General features: G+C 48.0%; 1 protein-coding gene across 2 annotated transcripts in view; it reads left to right on the forward strand.

The window, feature by feature from the left end:
• The first annotated feature begins 3,938 nt into the window (after positions 1-3,938).
• abcf3 (ATP-binding cassette, sub-family F (GCN20), member 3) overlaps positions 3,939-22,818 on the forward strand; it is a 90,984-nt gene continuing 72,104 nt past the window's right edge. The window contains exons 1-2 of one of the 2 annotated variants that reach the window (XM_085989644.1): positions 3,939-4,074; positions 22,593-22,737. In XM_085989644.1, the coding sequence (XP_085845770.1) occupies positions 4,002-4,074; positions 22,593-22,737 (218 nt within the window). In that variant the 5' untranslated portion in view covers positions 3,939-4,001. Of the gene's footprint in view, positions 4,075-19,077; positions 19,223-22,592; positions 22,738-22,818 lie in introns of those variants that run through there. The other variant, XM_085989642.1, reaches the window with a different exon arrangement.

The raw sequence follows: 22,818 nt of genomic DNA on the forward strand, positions 1-22,818 counted from the left end.
TGGGGTCTGTCTCTGGTGTGAATGTGCTGATGGACTATCAGGGACCAGGAACGAGTGAACATCTTCTCACACTCAGGGCACTTGTATGGACTCTCCCCTGTGTGGGCCCTCTGGTGAACCGCGAGGGGCTGCGAATGAGGGAATGTATCTGTGCGCACTGAGCACCTTTGGAAGGTCTCTCGCCTGTATGGACCTGTTGATGGACCATGAGAGACTCAAAGTGTGCAAATGCCTTCTCGCAATGGTGACACTTGTAAAGCCTCTCCTCTGTGTGAGTGCGTTGGTGAACCATGAGGGACGACAACAGGGTGAAGGTCTTCTCACAGGGCACACACTTGTACTGCCTCTCCCCCGTGTGATTGCCCTGGTGAATGGTCAGGTGCCACGACCGAGTGAAGCTCTCCTCGCAGTACGAACACTTGAAGGGTCTCCTTGCTGTAGAACCGCAGCGAGGCTGTGAAGAGTGGATGGTCGATGGCTCTGAGGGCCGTACCAGGTGATCTAACGTTGAAGGTTGCTCTTCCATAACTCACAGGCTCCGGTCAAACACAAAAGTAAAAGCAACCCAACCATGGCTAACAAAAGAAATTAAGGATAGTATTAGATCCAAAGAGGAGTCATATAAAGGTGCCAGAAAAAGTAGCAAGCCTGAGGATTGGGAGCAGTTTAGAATTCAGCAAAAAAGGACCAAGAGATTGATTAAGAGGGGAAAAATAGAGTATGAGAGTAAACTTGCAAGGAACATAAAAGCGGATTGTAAAAGCTTCTACAGGTATGTAAAAAGAAAAAGATTAGTAAAGACACATGTAGGTCCCTTACAGTCAGAAGCGGGAGAATTAATAATGGGGAACAAGGAAATGGCAGAGCAATTAAACAAATACTTTGGTTCTGTCTTCACAGTAGAGGACACAAATAACTTCCCAGAAATGCTAAGGAACCAAGGGTCTACTGAGAAGGAGGAATTAAAGGAAATTATTATTAGTAAAAAAATAGTGCTGGAGAAATTAATGGGACTGAAAGCTGATAAATCCCCAGGGCCTGATAACCTGCATCCCAGAGTACTAAAAGAGGTAGCCATGGAAATAGTGGATGCATTGGTTGTCATCTTCCAAAATTCTATAGATTATGGAACAGTTCCTGCAGATTTACTATTTAAAAAAGGGAGAGAGAAAACAGGGAACTACAGACCAGTTAGCCTAACATCAGTAGTAGGGAAAATGCTAGAGTCTATTATAAAGGATGTGATAACAGGACACTTAGAAAATATCAACGGGATTAGACAAAGTCAACATGGATTTATGAAAGGGAAATCATGTTTGATAAACCTACTGGAGTTTTTTGAGGATGTAACTGGTAGAATAGATAAGGGAGAACCAGTGGATATGGTGTATTTGGATTTTCAGAAGGCCTTTGATAAAGTCCCACATAAGAGGTTAGTGTGCAAAATTAAAGTTCATGGGATTGGGGGTAATATACTGGCATGGATTGAAAATTGGTTAACAGACAGGAAACGGAGAGTAGGAATAAATGGGTCTTTTTCGGGTGGCAGGCGGTGACTAGTGGGGTACTGCAGGGATCAGTGCTTGGGCCCCAGCTATTCAGAATGTATATCAATGATTTGGATGAGGAAACCAAATGTATTATTTCCAAGTTTGCTGACGACACAAAACTAGGTGGGATTGTGAGTTGTGAGGACAATGCAAAGAGGCTTCAAGGCGATTTAGACAAGTTGAGTGAGTGGGCAAATACATGGCAGGTGCAGTATAACGTGGATAAATGTGAAGTTATCCACTTCAGTAGGAAAAACAGAAAGGTAGAGTATTATTTAAATGGTGATAGATTGGGAAATGCTGATGTACAAAGGGACCTGGGTGTCCTTGTACACCAGTCACTGAAAGCAAACATGCAGGCGCAGCAAGCAGTTAGGAAGACAAATGGTAAGTTGGCCTTCATTGCAAGAGGATTTGAGTACAGGAGCAAGGATGTCTTACTACAGTTATACATGGCCTTGGTGAGACCACACCTGGAGTACTGTGTGCAGTTTTGGTCTCCTTGCCTAAGAAAGGATATACCTGCCATAGAGGGAGTGCAGCGAAGGTTCACCAGACTGATTCCTGGGATGGCAGGGCTGTCGTATGAGGAGAGATTGGTCGACTAGGCCTGTATTCACTAGAGTTTAGAAGAATGAGAGGGGATCTCATTGAAAAGTATAAAATTCTGACAGGGCTAGACAGACTGGATGCAGGGAGTTTCCCCTGGCTGGGGGGTCACAGTCTCAGGATACGGGGTAGAACATTTAGGACTGAGATGAGGGGAAATTTCTTCACTCAGAGGGTGGTGAACCTGTGGAATTCTCTACCACAGAAGGCTGTGGAGGCCAAGTCACTGAATATATTTAAGAAGGATACAGATAGATTTCTAGACACAAAAGGCATCAAGGGGTATGGGGAGAGAGCAGGAATATGGTATTGAGATAGAGGATCCGCCATGATCGTGTTGAATGGCGGAGGAGGCACGAAGGGCCGAATGGCCTAATCCTGCTCCTATATTTCTATGTTTCTATGATCTTGCGGAGGCAGCGTTGGTGGTACCTCTCCAGTGCTTTGAGGTGCCTGCTGTACATGGTCCATGTCTCTGAAGCATACAGGAGGGCAGGAATCACTACTGCTCCGTAGACTGTGAGCTTGGTGCCGGGTTTGAGGTCCTGGGCTTCAAACGCTCTTTTCCTCAGGCGACCGAAGGCTGCATTGGCACACTAAAGGCGGTGTTGGACTTCATCATTGATGTCTGCCCTTGTTGACAGTAGGCTCCCGAGGTATGGAAAGTGGTCCATGTTGTCCAAGGCCTCGTCGTGGATTTTGATTATCGGGGGGCAGTACTGTGTAGCGGGAGCAGGTTGGTAGAGGACCTTTGTCTTACGGATGTTTAGTGTAAGGCCCATGCTCTCGTACGCTTCAGTGTAGGTGTTGACGATGGTTTGGAGTTCGACCTCCGTATGTGCGCAGATGCAAGCATCGTCTGCATACTGTAATTCGATGACAGAGGATGGGACGACCTTGGATCTGGTCTGGAGTTGACGAAGGTTGAACAGTTTCCCCTTTGTTCTGTAAATTAGCTCCGCTCCAGTGAGGAGCTTACTGAGGGCGAGATGGAGCATTGCAGCAAGGAAGATTGAGAAGAGTGTTGGTGCAATGACACAGCCTCGCTTGACCCCAGTCCGTACGTGAATTGGGTCTGTAGTGGAACCGTTGGTCAGGATCACGGCTTGCATGTCGTCGTGAAGCAGGCGGAGGATGGTGGCAAACTTTTGGGGGCAGCGGAATTTGAGGAGGACACTTCATAATCCCTCACGGTTGACTGTGTCGAAGGCCTTTGCGAGGTCAAAGAAGGCCATGTACAGCGGTTGGTGCTGTTCCCTGCATTTCTCTTGTAATTGACGCGCGGTGCAGATCATGTCCATTGTGCCCCTTAGTGGGCGGAATCCGCATTGCGACTCTGGAGGAGCTCTTCAGCCACTGGGAGAAGGCGATTGAGGAGGATTCTTGCGATGAATTTCCCTGTGGCAGACAGCAGGGAAACTCCTCTGTAATTACCGCAATCGGACTTGTCAGCTTTCTTGAAGATGATCCCCAGGGCTGTGTTGGCCAATCAGATCCCAGGGCTTGTCTTGACCAATCAGATCCCTGGCTTGTCTTGGCCAATTTGATCCCAGGCCTGTCTTGGCCAATCAGATTCCAGTGCTGTCTTGGCCAATCTGATACCAGGGCTACCTGTCAATCACACCCTGTGCGGCCCGCCTCCCGCGCCAGGTCCGCTGGGAGCTGTAGTCCGAAGACCCGGATGGCGGCGGCTCGGCCCGGGTACTACAAGAATGGCATGCTGCGCACGCGGACCCGCGCAGGCGCAGTTGCAGCGGGGTGCGGTGTGGCGCAGGCGCAGGCGCAGTGTGGTCGGGGAGCGGGCCGCGCAGGCGCAGTGTGGTCGGGCCGGCCGGTGTTAACATGGCGGCTTATGTGGAAATCATCCGGCGTGAGTTCCCCGACATCGACTCCGAGCTCTTCCAATACGTGACAGGTGAGGGGCGGGCTGGGCCGGCGCGGAGCTCCCGGGGGGACTGGGCGGTGTTTGCGGGCCGCTCCCGCAGGGATTTGGGGCCCGGCTCCCGGGGGAAGGATGCCCGCGGCTGGGCCGGGGCTTGGGGCCTCTCTGCCCTGCGCCGCCACCATTTGCCCCGTGCGGAGCCGGAGGCCGCTCTCGGAGTGCCGGCAGGTCGGTCTCACTCTGTGTTCTGGGTCCCAAGGGTGGGGGTCAGGCGGGGCCTCAGTTTAACGCCTCATCCGAAAGACTGCCCCTCCGACAGTGCGGCGCTCCCTCAGTACCGCCCCTCCGGCAGTGCGGCGCTCCCTCAGTACCGCTCCTCCGGCAGTGCGGCGCTCCCTCAGTACCGCTCCTCCGGCAGTGCGGCGCTCCCTCCGTACCGCCCCTCCGGCAGTGCGGCGCTCCCTCAGTACCGCCCCTCCGACAGTGCGGCGCTCCCTCAGTACCGCCCCTCCGGCAGTGCGGCGCTCCCTCAGTACCGCCCCTCCGGCAGTGCGGCGCTCCCTCAGTACCGCCCCTCCGGCAGTGCGGCGCTCCCTCAGTACCGCCCCTCCGGCAGTGCGGCGCTCCCTCAGTACCGCCCCTCCGGCAGTGCGGCGCTCCCTCAGTACCGCCCCTCCGGCAGTGCGGCGCTCCCTCAGTACCGCCCCTCCGGCAGTGCGGCGCTCCCTCAGTACCGGCGCGCTCTCAGTACCGCCCCTCCGACCGACCGTGCGGCGCTCCCTCAGTACCGCCCCTCCGACCGACCGTGCGGCGCTCCCTCAGTCCTGCATTCTGAGTGTCGGCCTGGATTTTTGTGCTCAAGTGTCGGGGCCCCAGAATCCACGAGGCATTAAACCGGCACCCTGCTGTCTGTCTGGGTTGCACAAGTTGGACCATAACTCATCTCATTCCAAGGGTGTTAGCTTTAAGACAGTGGGCAGCACTCTTGCCTCTGAGTCAGAAGGTTGTGGGTTCAAGTCCCACTCCATATACTTGAGTACAAAAATCTAGGCTGACTCTCCACTGCAGTACTGAGGGAGTGCTGCACTGTCGGAGGTGCCATTTTTCGGAGGAGACGTTAAACCGAGGCCCCGTCTGCCCCATTGGGTGAGTGTAAAAGATCCCATGGCACTATTTCGAAGAAGAGCAGGGACATTATCCCCGATGTCCTGGCCAATATTTATCCCTCAACCAGCATCATTAAAAAAAAAAGCAATTATCTGATGCTTATCACCTTGTTTGTGGGATCTTGCTGTGTGCAGAATGGCTGCTGCATTTCCTACATTCCTACAAAAGCTTTGCAATATCCTGACGTCGTAAAAGACCCTTTTATAAATGCAAGTCTTTAGTTCCTTAAGAGGAGCATGGAATTAACCCATGTCACAAGGTTGCATGGGTGAGGAAGATGCTTCGATCCACAGCTGCTCATCGCAGCATCTTAACTGCTTCTGAAAAGATACCATTGCCCTCTCTGGGTTGCATTGCACGTGTTGATCACTGTGTGAGAGGCTGTGACCCCTTATCCAAGTGCAGCAGTTTAGTTTTTGATTTTGTTTACTATCTTATTTTTCTCTATTCACAGAATCCCCACAGTGCAGATAGAGGCCATTTCGGCCCATCGAGCCTGCACCGACACACATCCCACCCTATCCCCGTAACCCCACGTATTTAATCCCCTAACACCAAGGGTCAATTTATCATAGCCAAATCAACCTAACCCGCACATCTTTGGACTTTTTTTTTAAAGGCTGAAAAGTCCAAGCCTTTCCTCACCGCTCAGTGCTGGCACCAGGGATCAGGCTTACAGGTTTTTCTGCACTTAACTCAAGTGGCTTGAACCCCGAGCTCGCTTTTGATTAAATTTTTAGCTGTTTCAGCTATTCATGGAGTCGTGTCTATAAGTGGAAACAATAGCAAGTCATTCATCTTTGCTATTTGTGGAATCCTGCACCCCTGTTTGCCATCACATTCATTCATTGTATGTTTCAGTGCAGTGACTGTATGTCATGCTCTATAAATACATGTCTTTTGAAGTTTATTAACTACTGATGAAAATTAATTGAAAGCCACAGTAACTAATGCCCCAATTCCCCAAACCTGGGAGTAAGTGGGGGAAATGGACTTTTACAGAAAGAAAGTATCTTTAGAAAGTTCTGGTTTGTCCCCTCAAATAAAACTCGATTGTCCAGTGTAAAAATACAATTGGCTATCTAAGGAGAAAAATCCCTTTTTATCGAGCTGTTTATGCTGTGGTTCAGATCTTTAGATGTGTTAAATCTGAATTTTAACAGTGCATATTCCTTCTCTGGTGTGACTTTTGCTCGGGGTTAGTTTTAAACCGACTGCTGATCCCATGGAGATTGATGTGGCACTTGGTGTCACACAGTCCACTCGTGGCAGTGTTACTGTAACAGCATATAAGGAATCACCGCAACATTTTTCTCTCCGGTACATTTGGTTCCTGTATCGAGCCCTTTGTCCTCCCCAGCTTGACGATGATCTTGCTGTGAAAATCACGTGAATCCCTCGAACGGAAAATGTATGGGATCAGACACACAGTAATGGGCAGACCTGATGCTGTAACACAAGATGGCATTAAGTATGGTTAGCATGTCCAGCTCGATCTCCTCCAGAACAGTGCGGTCCTCTTGATCGGCATCCCATCCACTAGATTAAATATCTACTTCCTCCAGCACCGGCGTACCGTGGCTGCTGTGTGTACAACAACAACAACTTGTATTTATATAGCGCCTTTAATGTAGTAAAACGTCCCAAGGCGTTTCACAGGAGTATTTTAAGATAAAAAGTTTGACACCGAGCCACATCAGGAGAAATTAGGGCAGGTGACCAAAAGCTTGGTCAAAGAGGTAGGTTTTAAGGAGCGCCTTAAAGGAGGAAAGAGAGGTAGCGAGGCAGAGGGGTTTAGGGAGGGAATTCCAGAGCTTAGGGCCTCGGCAACAGAAGGCACGGCCACCGAAGGTGGAGCGATTATTGTCAGGGATGCTCAAGAGGGCAGAATTAGGAGCGCAAATATCTCGGTGGGAGTGGGGGGGATGGTTGTGGGGCTGGAGGAGATTACAGGGATAGGGAGGGGCGAGGCCATGGAGAGATTTGAAAACAAGGATGAGAATTTTTAAATTGAGGTGTAGCTTAACCGGGAGCCAATGTAGGTCAGCGAGCACAGTGGTGATGGGCGAACGGGACTTGGTGCGAGTTAGGACATGGGCAGCCGAGTTTTGGATGACCTCAAGTTTACGTAGGGTGGAATGTGGGAGGTCAGCCAGGAGTGTGTTGGAATAGTCAAGTCTAGAGGTAACAAAGGCATGGATGAGGGTTTCAGCAGCGGATGAGCTGAGGCAAGGGCGGAGACGGGCGATGTTACGGAGGTGGAAATGGACGGTCTTAGTTATGCCACGGATATGTGGGCGGAAGCTCATTTCAGGGTAAAATATGACCCCAAGGTTGCGAACAGTGTGGTTCAGCCTCAGACAGATGTTAGGGAGAGGGATGGAGTCAGTGGCTCGGGAACGGAGTTTGTGGCGGGGACCGAAAACAATGGCTTCGGTCTTCCCAATATTTAATTGGAGAAAATTTCTGCTCATCCAGAACTGGATGTTGGACAAGCAGTCTGACATTGAGACCGTGGAGGGGTCGAGAGAAGTGGTGGTGAGGTAGAGCTGGGTGTCGTCAGCGTACATGTGGAAACTGACGCTGTGTTTTCGGATGATGTCGCCAAGGGGCAACATGTAGATGAGAAATAGGAGGGGGCCAAGGATAGATCCTTGGGGGACACCAGAGGTAACGATGTGGGAGCGGGAAGAGAAGCCGTTGCAGGTGATTCTCTGGCTACGATTAGATAGATAAGAATGGAACCAGGCGAGTGCAGTCCCACCCAGCTGGATGATGGTGGAGAGGCGTTGGAGAAGGATGGAGTGGTCAACCGTGTCAAAGGCTGCAGATAAGTCAAGAAGGGCGAGGAGGGATAGTTTGCCTTTGTCAGTCACAAAGGATGTCATGTGTGACTTTGATGAGAGCCGTCTCGGTACTGTGGCAGTGTGGAACCTGATTGGCGGGATTCAAACATGGAGTTGCGGGAAAGATGGGCACAGATTTGGGAGGCGACAACACGTTCAAGGATTTTGGAGGGGAGATGGGGCGGTAGTTTGCAAGGATGGAGGGTTCAAGGGTTTTTTTTTGAGGCGAGGGGTGATGACGGCAGATTTGAGGTGGATAGTACCTGAGGAGAGAGAACCGTTAACAATGTCACCTAACATGGGAGCCAGAAAAGGAAGTGGTTCTCAGACAAGATGAGCGCGGAGAGGTCATGAGGGGAGATCGGAGAGAAACTGGAGAAAGATATGAGTTCAAGCCTAGGGCAGCTGGAACCTGAGAGGAAGTTTGGCCCGGTGGGCTAGGGGAAGGAAGGGAAGTGGCAGAGGCAGCTGACACTTGTCAGAGGTGAGGGTAGATGAGACAGGGGAGAGGGGTTTCAGAAGACGGTTAGCAGTGGAGAATAGAAGCCGGGGTTTATCTTTGCATTCCAGAATGATTCTGGAATAGTGATCAATTTTGGTAAACCCGTGACCATCACTACTTAATAGAGCAAGGACAGCAGATGCATGGGAACACCATCGCCTCCCCATTCTCCTGAATCACACACCATTTCATTTACACATATCACCGTTCGTTCCTTCGTTGTCGCTGGGTCAGAATCCTGGAACTCCCTACCTAATAGCACTGTGGGAGTACCTTCACCACACGGACTGCAGCGGTTCAAGAAGACGACCCACCACCACCTTCTCAGGGGCAACTAGGGATGAGTGTTAAATGCAGGCCTTGCCCAGCTACACCCACATTTCAAGAATGAATTAAAAAAATCATGTAGAATGGGCACTTGGGGGAGTTACAGGAAGATGACTGAGTCCGGTGTAACCAGCAAGAGTTGACGCTTTCAGGCGTGCAGTAACTTAAAAATGTCTCATTTTACTTGGTTAAAAGCTTTTTGATCTTCAGAATCAGTGCGGCATATCCGTGCAGAGTCCCTGAAGTAGGAAGTGCCTCAGTCCCCAGAACTAGCATCTCTTGCCTTCTATGAACGGGGGGGGGGGGAAATCACTTAAATTTAAACTTGAAGTTATTCACGACATAACAAGAAATAAGAGCAGGAGTCGGCCATACGGCCCCTCGAGCCTGCTCCGCCATTCAGTGAGATCATGGCTGATCTTCAACCTCAACTCCACTTTCCCGTCCGATCCCCATATCACTTGATTTCCCCTAGAGCCCAAAAACAACCAGCGACAACCACTTCATCGGTATCGGTCGATGTTGAGCAAATAGAAAACAACAGTATGTAGAAAACATAATTACTTTGAGAGTTGCTGCTTATTTAGCCAATGCAACAATAACTTGCATTTATATAGCGCCTTTAATGTAGTAAAACATTGCAAGGCGCTTCACAGGAGCGATTATCAAACAAGGTTTGACCCTGAGCCACATGAGACATTAGGACAGGTGACCAAAAGCTTGGTCAAAGAAGTAGGTTTTAAAGAGCGTCTTAAAGGAGGAGAGAGAAGCGGAGCGGCTTAGGGAGAGAATTCCAGAGGGTAGGGTCCAGGCAGCTGAAGGCACGGATGACAATGGAACGACTAAAATCGGGGATGCGCAACAGGCCAGAATTGGAGGAGTGCCGAGGCCATGGAGGAATTTGAAAACCAGGATGAGAATTTTAAAATTGAGTCATTAAGCTGGACCGGGAGCCAGTGTACGTCAGCGAGCACCGATATGGGTGATGGGTGAACGGGACTTGGCGCGAGTTAGGATACGACAACATAAACCCCTGCAGAAGCATGACTGCTGCACATTCAATCTCGGAGCATTCTATTGGGTATGATGAATGTGTCTGGAAACAGTCACCTCTAAAGGCTGTAGTGAATATTGTCAAAAATATCCGACGTGTGAATGGGAGGGAGTTTATTTGCTGGTTTTCACCCCTCCCCCAGGGTTCTGGTTCCACAGGCGCCAGTCAATCACTTCTACATGGTCTAAGTGGCCATTCTTTGTGTCTGAGTATAGACTGACTATCAGTGGACCATTCTATCATGGAGGACTCGCAATGATCCTGTCCACAGGAGCCAGTTGAGCAAAAGCTGTAGCTGATTTGTTTTTTCTTTCTCTCCCTCTTAGCTGAGGTCAGTTCCATAGGATTACATTGGTCTGTTTCTGTGCTGTATATCCATTCGGCCCAACCAGTCCATGCCGGCGTTTATGCTCCACTCTAGCCTCCTCCTGTCTTTCCTCCTCGGAGCAGGCTCGAGGGGCTGAATGGCCTACTCCTGCTCCTATTTCTTATGTTCATCTAAATCTATCAGCGTAACCCTCGATTCCCTTCTCCCTCATATTGTCCAGCCTCCCCTTAAATACATCGATACTATTCGCTTCACCCACTCCCTGTGGTAGCAAGTTCCACATTCTCACCACTCTCTGGGTAAAGAAGTTTCTCCTGAATTCCCTAATTGTATTTCTTGGTGACTATCTTATATTGATGGCCTCTAGTTATGCTCTTCCCCGCAAGTGGAAACATTCTCTCTGTATCCACTCTATTAAAACCTTTCATAATTTTAAAGACCTCTATTAGGTCACCCCTGAACCTTTTTTCAAGAGAAAAGAGCCCCAGCCTGTTTATCCTTTCCTGATATGTGTACCCTCACATTTCTGGTATCATCCTTGTAAATCTTCTCTGCACCCTCTCCAGTGCCTCGATATCCTTTCTATAATATGGCGACCAGAACTGTACGCAGTGCTCCAAGTGTGGTCTAACCAAGGTTCGATACAGGTTTAGCAAAACTTCCCTACTTTTCAATTCTGTCCCTCTAGAAATAAACCCTAGTGCCTGGTTTGCTTTTTTATGGCCTTGTTAACCTGTGTCGCAACTTTTAGTGATTTGTGTATTTGTACTCCGAGATCCCTTTGTTCCTCTACCCCACCCAGACTCGCACCCTCCAAGTGGTCAGTGACCTCCCTGTTCTTCCTATCAAAATTCAACTTTTTTTTAATAAAAAAGAAAGGGAATGTAACATCCCTGATCTTCTCACCCTTAACTTTATTTTTTTAAATCCTGATTTGTACATTTACACTTAGTATAGCAAGTTCACCAGCACAGCAGGATTGCTGGAAGGGTTGTTGAGTCATCTGTGAAAAGAAACTTGTAACCATGCTAGCTGGATGAAACTTGTTGAAAACTGGCTGAGGCTCAGAGTGGAACCTCTTAGCCCGACAAAAACTTAGCACAGCAGGTGATAGAGGTGGGAAAGAAATTTTTGGATTCGGGGCCATATTGGACAAACTAGTGGTGAAAGATAAGTACAGATGAGGGAGGCCAATCGGCCCAACTCGCTCATTCTCCCACAGAAACCTATGATTCCGGCCCCCAACACAGCATCGAACTGCCTCTTGAATGACCCAAGGGCATTTGTCCCCACTACTCTCCGCTGCAGATTGTTCCAGGAATTGCCCATTGTGTCGAATTGCTTCCTGACACCCGTTCTGAACTTGTCTTTTACCTTTTCTGTTTCGCTCAGCAATTTATTTAACTCTGTAAGGTCCCCCCCTTCATTCCAAGTTTAGGAAGTTACAGCATGAAGGGCAGTGGAGTTTTTTCTCACTCCAAGGATAAGTGAGCATTACCAAGAAGAGTCTTTGACGTGATCAGTATAAATGGTTTGGGAGAGCAATTGAGTCAGTCTCTGGCGAAAGAGGAAATGGAGCAGATGGTGAGAAGGTGTACACAGGCTTGAGATTACTCAAAAGTGATGGGTATGTTGGGCCGAATGGTCTTTAATTCTGCTTCAAAAACTTCTTAAATGTGTAGTTAAAATGGAGTTGAATAAGGAAACAAAATTTGGGGCGCCAAATCCAAAATAATGGCTCAGCAAAGCACATCTGCACAGCTGATAAAATGGGATTTTGTATGTCACATCCTGGGGTGAATTTGAAGTGAGGTACTTGAATTGCACAGGAGTTCCGAGAGTGCTGCGCAATGGTGCCAGTGAATGAAAGGAATACTCTTGGGGAGGCTCCAGGAAATGGGTACAGATGCAGAAGGCCTTTCAGCCTATCCTAGCTCCTCCATCTAAAAAGAACCAATCGTCCCCAACACTGCACCAACCTATTACGTGATTCTAGTTTCCCCCCAACTATCCCTTCCCCAGGCACTGATGACGTCACTTTCCCATAAAACACAAGGAGATGCCGACTCCACCAAGTTGGGTAAAACATACCTTGCATTTGTTATCTTAACATTTTTTAGTTTCTTCTGATTTTTTTCCCTCCCTCCCTTTACACTCACTCTGGTGTGTGTTTCCACAGGGTAATTTACTTTTAATCTAAAACACTGGCAGATACAGGGTACAGTTGTCTTGCAAACATAATCCTTGTGAGCCTCACCTGGAATAATCATTAATACAAAAAAGAAAGTTCATGGGAATCACCTGCTGTGTGAAAGGGAGCAAGTGGCTAAAGGCAACACTTGAGGCTGATTTGTAAAGTAATAACTCCCATGGTCTGTAAATTGGCAGAAATGTGTACGGATAAGCAAGTTTATTTTGAGATTAAGCACATTGCATCAGATCACAGAGTCTAAAACTGAGATAAGAACATTCTTGGGTTGCTTTGAGCTGACTCCTACTACAGTTGTGGGTGGGAGTATTGAAATTCCTGACTCTTGGTATTGTGGTTCATCCTTATGGCTGAATTGTAACTTGGCCAAATCCCCGGTGTGCTGTTAACTGTTCTGAGCCTGGGCTGATGGTCGGTGGTGTGATAGTTGCCTCCGTACCACTGGGATAACTCGGGAAGGGGAAAAGTCAGCCGTGGATCACTTTCCTGATTGCTATTCAGTCTCCCCTTCTGGAAAGAAGCTGTTTGTTGTCAGACTGTTTGTCCAACATCCAGTCTTGGACGAACCTCAGTTTTACTCCAGCTAAATATTGGTAAGACCGAAACCATTGTCTTCGGCCCCCGTCACAAAGTCCGCACTCTATCCACCAATTCCGTCCTCCTCTCGGGCTAAACCAGTCTGTTTGCAACCTTGGTGTTCTATTGGCCAACCCTGAGCTAACTTCCTGACCCTGTATGCTCTCCATTGCAAAGCCCGCCTACTTCCACCTCCACAACAGCTGTGTCTGCCCCCACCTTAGCCGTTCTGCTGCTGAAACCCTTGGCCTTGCCTTTGTCACATCCAGTCCCGTCTATTCCACTGCTCTCCAGGCCAGGCTCCCGCCCTTCACCATCGAAAACTTCAGCTCATCCAAAACTCTGCTACCTGTATCCTATCCCGCACCAAGACCCGCTCGCCCATCATCCCTGTCCTCACTGAGCGACATTGGCTCCCGGTCCTCCAATGCCTCAAATTTAAAATTGTCATTCTTATTTTTAAATCCCTTTAGTTCCTCGTTCCTCCCTGTCTCTGTAATCTCCTCTGACTCTGACCTCTTGTACATTCCTTCCCTTTACCATTGGTGGCCGTGCCTTCAGCCATCGAGGCCCCTCGCCCTGGAATTCCCTTCTTAAGCCGCTCTACCTTCCTCTCCTCTTTAAGACCCACCTCTTTGACCGAGCTTTCGGTCAGCACTCCCAATATCTCCTTTGGCTCGGCATCCATCTTTTCCTTTCGCCGTGTGTTTTTTCTACATTAAAGATACTGTATAAATCGAAGTTGTGTGTGGGTGCTAGGTGTTGGCAGGATTGGGTTCACTGTGATGCCATCCCAGGTCAAATAGCCCTCTGTGTGGGCAACCCATCATGAAATTGCCGCTTAACAAAGTCCAGAGGGTGACAGACCCCCAGCAGAAACTAGTACCTCCAGGAGAGGAGAAGGGGAGAAAATTGGCAATAAAACATTGAAATTTTTGTATGGGTTTGAGTGACTGAGTTAGAATAATGTATCTTCAGAAATCTGCATCACAACTTCCACTATTGGAAGCTTTCTCTGCTGAATAACCTGATGGAGACAACACTGTAAGGTCAAGCGCGAAGCTCAATCCAGGCTTTCAGACTTGTGACTTGGGAGTTTAGTAATCTTGTGTTCGCGATACTGGGCTGTTCTGTGGATTTGGAGCTCCAAAACTGTGGGGCTGTTAAGGGGTTCATTTCATGCAATATGTCTGGCAAATTGCTTGGCACAAAATGGTAGGAGGGAGCATGAGCTGAGAGCGGAGAATGTGTGCTGAAGAAAGTTGCACTTTCTGTGGTTCTCCATATGGACACAGCAAAGGCAGTGCTTTCCTCGGCTTAGCTGCAGGAATTCTTGTGTTCTGGCCAGCAATCTAAAAGCTGCTCTGTCTTGTAGGGTGGAGTGCAGCTACCTCGTGAGCTGATGGCTGTGTTTTCAGAAGAGTGTGCACCCACCCCTCTCTTCAAATTGGTTGCTGAGTTTTGCCTTTGAGAACAGAAGTGACTACACGCCAACAATAAATTAATTAGCTGTCCTGAGAACGTGAAAGTCGCTATATAAATGCAAGTCTTTTTATTATATACTGCAGAAGCGCCTCAAACACCAAGTGTTCCCTCGGAGGTCACGTCATTGCCTAAAGTGGGAATGAGAATCAGAATTGTTTTCAATGCCTCCAATTTTAGTATCGTCTGCAAATTTCGTCATAAAATATGGTATCTAACTTACTGTGAGCGGCGCCCCGAGAGAGCTGCTAATATGTAGTGTTTGGAACAAGGTCAAGTTTTATTGTTCCTTCAAGAAACCAAGCCAAGGAGTTTTACCATTGCTTTGCAATTCCTAAAACTGGATAGCAGACGGCGCCATGTAGAGGCACAAATGCACCATGCTACCATGCAAAATGCATTGCACCCACTCTTGCAGGTGTAGGAAGATGAAAGGAAGCGATGCTCATGAAATAGGTGCGACTCTAATGCAGCGTAACTAACTTCTTAAGAGGTACAATCTCGGGATCTATTGCTTGAAAGTCAGCTTCAATACATTGGGTCACCGTGTGTTGAGACCTCGGTGTGCCCCTGTGGTTTCCCCATGCAGCGAGCTGCCCATTTCAACCGTGCAGTTGCCAAGTGGAGGCCAATGTGCACAGATTGAGAAAGTGAAACAACAGGATTGATAGCCCTATTTGAAGGTGCTGGGGGCAATCCTCATCATAGTCCATTTCCTCCTTTTGCTACAGAGCAAGAGGGGGAGAGTGAGCAGCACTGAATCCCAGTCTGGCAGGCTTTGAATGGCGGCCTAGTGCTGCCCTGAACATCAGTCTACCGAGTGCCACAGATTGAAGTGGGCTCATTGAAACTTATAAAATTCTAACAGGACTAGACAGACTAGATGCAGGAAGGATGTTCCCGATGGCCGGGGAGTCCAGAACCAGGGGGTCACAGTCTAAGGATAAGGGGTAAGCCATTTAGGACTGAGATGAGGAATTTCTTCACCCAGAGAGTGGTGAACCTGTGGAATTCTCTACCACAGAAGGCAGTTGAGGCCAATTCATTAAATATATTCGAGAAGGAGTTAGATATATTTCTTAAGGCTAAAGGGATCAAGGGATATGGGGAGAAAGCAGGGACCGGGTACTGAATTTGGATGATCAGCCATGATCGCATTGAATGGCGGAGCAGGCTCAAGGGGCCGAATGGCCTACTCCTGCTCCTATCTTCTATGTTTCTATGAATATGGCCAGGGTACCATTGAGTGCCAGTACTGCAGCGCATAGATTTTCAAATGGGTCTGCGGGGAGCGGGGTAAACCCGTAGTCTGGGATTGCACTATCTTTCGAATTCTTTCTGCATCTTTTGACTTGGTATTTTGATTCTGTTGCTGTATATACTAATAAGCACTTAATGCAATGATGGTCCTGTTTTTCTTTGGATAGCTGTCACTCACTGTCTTCTAGAATTTGGCATAGAGGCCCCTGGGAATGCGTTTCCCCCACGCAGAAAGGTCAACCACTTTTATGTGAACGAAATTTATTCAAATGCTTCATAGAATCATAGAAATTTACAGCACAGAAGGAGGCCATTCGGCCCATTGTGTCTGTGCCGGTCGGCAAAGAGCTCTCCAGCCTAATCCCACTGTCCAGCTCTTGGTCCGTAGCCCTGTCGGTTCCGGCACTTCCAGTGAATATCCAAGTACTGTTTAAATGTGATGAGGGTTTCTGCCTCTCCCACCCTTTCAGGCAGTGAGTTCCAGACTCCCACCACCTTCTGGGTGAAAAGAAAGTTCTCCTCAACTCCCCTCTAATCCTTCTACCAATTACTTTAAATCTCTGCCCCCTGGTTAGTGACCTCTCTGCTAAGGGAAATTAGACCTTGACTTGTTTTTTCAATATGATCCCCATTAGGTTTCCTTTGGATTTTTTGGAAGGTCAGTAAGGTGTTCATGTCGCAATGGGCACTGCCAGCTACCATGAGTAAGGTTGCAGTGTGGCACCAATCTTCGACTTCCCAACTGGGAAAGGTACTTTTAAACCTTTCGTCTGAACCCAAGTTATTTAGCTGCACCTGCCTCCCTAGCTTTCTAGAATTTGATGCTTGTCATAAAAACAAAATACAAGAGGGACACAAGGAACAAACAAACAAACCTGCTCCTTTAACATGCCTTGACCGCCTGTACCCACCATCTCATCTGATCCCTCAGTTTCTCTTATTGAATTCGCGTATGCTTCAGTGGTCTTCCCTGGTAATGTATACCACACCTCTTCCCATTGGGTGGAAAAAGCATCCCGCCCTCTCCTTGCCTTCCCTTCTTCCTCCCGACCTCATTATTTTTAACCATGTCGACTATAAGATGTAATACTATGGCCTAGACGGAAGGTAGATGTGCTTTTGAATGGCAGCTTGTGTCCTTGCAACATGCAGTCAATCCTTAAGGTTTATCCCTGGAATATAGGAGGTTGATTTGATTGAGGTTTTTAGGATTTTGAAAGGAATTGATCGGGTGGGTAGAGAAACTTCTTCCACTGGTGGGTGACAGAACCTTAAAATCAGAGCCAGGCCATTCAGGAGAGAAGTTAAGAAACACTTCTTCACACAAAGGGTGGTAAATGTGTGGAACTTTCTCCCACAGAAGAGCAATAGATGTTAGCTCAATTAATAATTTGAAATCTAAGATCGATAGTTTTTTGCTAGCCAAGGGTATAGAAGGATATGGAGCCAAGGCGGATGGATACAGCACCGAAAGAAGCCATTCGGCCCGTCGAGCCCGTGCCAGCTCTCTGCAAGAGCACTTCAGCCAGTCCCACTCCCCCGCCCTTTCCCCGGAGCCCTGCAAATTCTTTTCCTTCAGGTACTTATCCAGTTCCCTTTTGAAAGCCACGATTGAGTCTGCATTCCAGATCATAACCATTTGCTGCGTAAACATTTTTTTCCTCTTGTCGCCTTTGGTTCATTTGCCAATCACCTTACATCTGTGTCCCCTGGTTCTCGACCCTTCCTCCAATGGGAACATTTTCTCTCTATCTTCCCCTCATGATTTTGAATATCTCTTTATCAAATCTCCTCTTAACCTTCTCTGCTCTAAGGGGAACAACCCCAGCTTCTCCAGTCTATCCACATAACTGAAGTCTCTCATCCCTGGAATCATTCTCGTAAATCTTTTCTGCACCCTCTCTAAGGCCTTCACATCCTTCCTAATGTGCGGAGCCCAGAATTGGACACTCTACTCCAGTTGAGGTCGAACCAGTGTTTTATAAAGATTCATCGTAACTTCCTTGCTTTTGTACGCTATGCCTCTGTTTATGAAGCCCAGTATCCCGTATGCTTTTTTAACCGCTTTTTCAACCTGCCCTGCCACCTTCAATGATTTGTGCACACATACCCTCAGGTCTCTCTGTTCATACACCCCCTTTAGGATTGTACCCTTTAGTTTATATTGTCTCTCCTCGTTCTTCCTACCAAAATGTATCACTTCACACTTTTCTGCGTTAAATTTCATCTGCTACATGTCCGCCCATTTCACCAGCCCGTCTGTCTTCCTGAAGTGTATCACTCTCTTCCTCACTGTTCACTATACCTCCAAGTTTTGTGTCATCTGCAAACTTTGAAGTTGTGCCCTGTACTCCTAAGTCCAAGTCATTAATATATATTAAGAAAAGCAGTGGTCTTAGTCCCAACCCCTGGGGAACACCACTGTATACCTTCCTCCAGTCCGAAAAACAACCGTTCACCTCTACTCTGTTTCCTGTCACTTAGCCAATTCCGTATCCATGCTTCCACTGTCCCTTTTATTCCATGGCTGCACTGCCGGTGGTGCCGTTCTTCGGATGAGACGTTAAACCGAGGCCCCATCTGCTCTGTCAGGTGGACGTAGAAGATCCACAAGGCACTAGTTCAAAGAAGAGCAGGGGCGTTCTTCCTGTTGTCCTGTCCAACATTTATCCCTCAATCAACATAGCAAAAAACATGATTTGGTCATTATCGCATTGCTGTTTGTGGGAGCTTGCTGTGTGCAAATTGTCTGCTGAATTTAGTTCATTACAACAGTGACTACACTTCAAAAGTACTTAATTGGCTGAAAAGCGCTTTGGGACTGTTGGTGGTCGTGAAAGATGCCGTGTAAATCCAAGTCTGTCTTTTCATGGGCTTCAACTTTGCTGGCAAGCCTATTATGTGGTACTTTATCAGATGCCTTTTGGAAATCCATGTACACCACGTTGCCTCATCAACCCTCTCTGTTACCTCATCAAAAAACTCGATCAAGTTAGTTAAACATGATTTGCCTTTAACAAATCCGTGCTGGCTTTCCATAATTAATCCACACTTGCCCAAGTGTTAATTAATCCACACTTGTCCATGATCTTATTGAATGGCGGGACAGGCTCCAGGGGCTGAATGGCCTCCTCCTGTTCCTGTTTCCATCAGATTCACCCAATTTGGGCGATGTGACTCTTCAGATTTGCATATTGTCTTTAACCTGTATATGACCAGTAATACTCAATATCCTTCACACTGCATCAAGTGTCTTATGGTATTTAGCTTCTTGTCCAGTATGACAGCTCGTGTCCTAGAATGCTGAGCGATGTCAGAGAGGAAACAGCAGAGGCTCTGACTGCAACCTTTCAAACATCCTTCAATGTGGAAGTTGTGCCAAAGGGCTGGAGGGTTGCCAACTTGTTGAAGGGAAAAAAGAATAAACCAGGTAACTGGAGACCAGTCAGATCAACGTTAGCAGGGAGTAAGCTTCTCGAGGTCACAATACGTGGGGGAAAACCGCGCCTGCGTGTAAATTTGAATGGGTCGTGCAGCCAGTTAAAGGGCCCGCATACCGAAAAAAGAGGGAACACTGTATAGGATCATTCTTTTTTGTGCAGAGGGTTGTTGCGAGATGAAATGTCCCACCAGAAACAGTGGGGGAAGCAGAATCCAGAATGACTTTTAAAGGGAAAGTGCGTAAATATTTGAAAAAGAGAAAATTTAAAAGGAGGGGCACGGGACTCGGGATCGCTCTTTCAGAGGGCTGGCGTGGGAAGGAGGGGAGGAATGGCCTCCTCCTGTGCTGAGAAATTCTATCATTCAGAGCCCTACACCTCAAATTTGTCTTTCCAACGTTTGATGCTGTATTTATAAGGATTACAATTTTTCTTCAAAGTTGGGCTGAAATCTTGGGTGCAGTTATACTGCAGTACCAGTATAAGACCAGTACTAGCCTAGTGTAATGCAGATCTGGCAGACCCGAGAGATACTGTTGGCTGCGAATGACTGTAGGCCGGAGCAGCAGAGTTATGTGCATTCACAGGTGTCCGGCTGTTTGTCATGAGCCAATGGGATAGTTTGCTGCCAGTGGTCTAATTCGCTGCCTGGGAATGTTTTAGTTTTGGGTTACACTGGCTGCAGTTATACTGCAGCTGGTGCAGAAATAGTGTGGTGTGATCTTGAGAGACATTCCCGCTGTTTGCTGCAATGTATATTGCTAAGAGTTTGGCAACTTTGCATACAAGTCACTCCACACAACGTGCGTTGGTGAAAATGGTGCTGTACAGTTGTCCTGTTCAAATCAGAACACTCCATGTAAATCCCCAATAGCGAACTGTACAGAATAAGAATCTTGCTGCAGTTGAGAGACTGGTCAGGAGATGCACAGGGAACCTTGTCCAATGCTTCAGGGCCCTCCCTGGAGGTTCGACTGATCTCTTGCGAGTTTGGTGTAATCTTTAGAACGTTGGTGCCCTTTCTGCCAGAACTGGCTGGCTGCACTAGGAGGCCCCTCGTATTTGGTTCCACAGGAAATACATTTCTAACTCTGTTTATGGCAAATACTAATCAGACATTGGATGATACCACCAGCTGTATTGGGTGAATGCGCCCAGCTATTGGAAAGGATGGTTGCTGTCTTTTACAGTGACAGACCTGTACCCACCAGTACTGTACCCATGTTATAGTGACAGACCTGTACCCACCAGTACTGTACCCCAGTGTTAGTGACAGACCTGTACCCACCAGTACTGTACCCCAGTGTTGGTGACAGACTTGTACCCACCAGTGCTGTACCCCAGTGTTATAGTGACAGACCTGTACCCACCAGTACTGTACCCATGTTATAGTGACAGACCTGTACCCACCAGTACTGTACCCCAGTGTTAGTGACAGACCTGTACCCACCAGTACTGTACCCCCGTGTTATACAGTGACAGACCTGTACCCACCAGTACTGTACCCCAGTGTTAGTGACAGACCTGTACCCGCCAGTACTGTACCCCAGTGTTAGTGACAGACCTGTACCCACCAGTACTGTACCCCAGTGCTATACAGTGACAGACCTATACCCACCAGTACTGTACCCCAGTGTTATACAGCGACAGACCTGTACCCACCAGTACTGTACCCCAGTGTTATACAGCAACAGACCTGTACCCACCAGTACTGTACCCCAGTGTTAGTGACAGACCTGTACCCACCAGTACTGTACCCCAGTGTTATACAGTAACAGACCTGTACCCACCAGTACTGTACCCCAGTGTTAGTGACAGACCTGTACCCACCAGTACTGTATCCCAGTGTTATACAGTGACAGACCTGTACCCACCAGCACTGTACCCCAGTGTTATACAGTGACAGACCTGTACCCACCAGTACTGTACCCCAGTGTTATACAGTGACAGACCTGTATCCCAGTGTTATACAGTGACAGACCTGTACCCACCAGCACTGTACCCCAGTGTTATACAGTGACAGACCTGTACCCACCAGTACTGTACCCCAGTGTTATACAGTGACAGACCTGTATCCCAGTGTTATACAGTGACAGACCTGTACCCACCAGCACTGTACCCCAGTGTTATACAGTGACAGACCTGTACCCGCCAGTACTGTACCCCAGTGTTATACAGTGACAGACCTGTACCCACCAGTACTGTATCCCAGTGTTATACAGTGACAGACCTGTACCCACCAGTACTGTACCCCAGTGTTAGTGACAGACCTGTACCCACCAGTACTGTACCCCAGTGCAATACAGTGACAGACCTGTGCCCACCAGTACTGTACCCCAGTGTTATACAGTGACAGACCTGTACCCACCAGTACTGTACCCGTGTTATACAGTGACAGACATGTACCCACCAGTACTGTACCCCAGTGCTACACAGTGACAGACCTGTACCCACCAGTACTGTACCCCAGTGTTCTACAGTGACAGACCTGTACCCACCAGTACTGTACCCCAGTGTTCTACAGTGACAGACCTGTACCCACCAGTACTGTACCCCAGTGTTATACAGTGACAGACCTGTATGCACCAGTACCGTACCCCAGTGTTATACAGTGACAGACCTGTACCCACCAGTACTGTACCCCAGTGTTATACAGTGACAGACCTGTGCCCACCAGTACTGTACCCCAGTGTTATACAGTGACAGACCTGTACCCACCAGTACTGTACCCGTGTTATACAGTGACAGACCTGTACCCACCAGTACTGTATCCCAGTGTTATACAGTGACAGACCTGTACCCACCAGTACTGTACCCCAGTGCTATACAGTGACAGACCTGTGCCCACCAGTACTGTACCCCAGTGCTACACAGTGACAGACCTGTGCCCACCAGTACTGTACCCCAGTGTTCTACAGTGACAGACCTGTACCCACCAGTACTGTACCCCAGTGTTATACAGTGACAGACCTGTACCCACCAGTACTGTACCCCAGTGTTATACAGTGACAGACCTGTACCCACCAGTACTGTACCCCAGTGTTATGCAGTGACAGACCTGTACCCACCAGTACTGTACCCTAAAGCTATACTGCTAAAAATGCAAGTTTGGTATGTCAACATCTATAATTGTGCTGCTTGCTGTTTTTCACAATTCAAGTGGACAATGTATGAAAACTCCACACACCTCACTGACCTGCAGCAGAGTGTACTGGTAATTTGTCATCTTTTTTGTGCCCAGCTGCTCAAGGTTTATCGTGTGGTGTACAATATGCTGTCTGTGTTGGAACGTACTTTGCTTATCTTTGTAAGTGTGTCTTGTTAAAACTCAAAGTGAGGATAGGGTGTTGTTTCCCTCAGGTGTGCTGGACAGCAGTGCTGCTGATTTTGAATCCGTTGATGAGATTTTTGAGGCGATTGGCGAAATTCTCCAAGAAGTGTCAGTCTCAAAAAATGAAGATGACGTGCGAGAGATTTGTCAAAAAATGTTTAATACCCTTAAACTGTGAGTAAATATTTTCATTCAAACTTCTTTTTCTTAATGTTTTGGTGAGCAAGATGAAAGGTATTAGTGGTTGGAAATGAA

This window comes from Somniosus microcephalus, chromosome 6, assembly GCF_052327205.1.
Source record: "Somniosus microcephalus isolate GS21.2 chromosome 6, FLI_Smic_1.0, whole genome shotgun sequence".
NCBI lineage: Eukaryota > Metazoa > Chordata > Chondrichthyes > Squaliformes > Somniosidae > Somniosus > Somniosus microcephalus.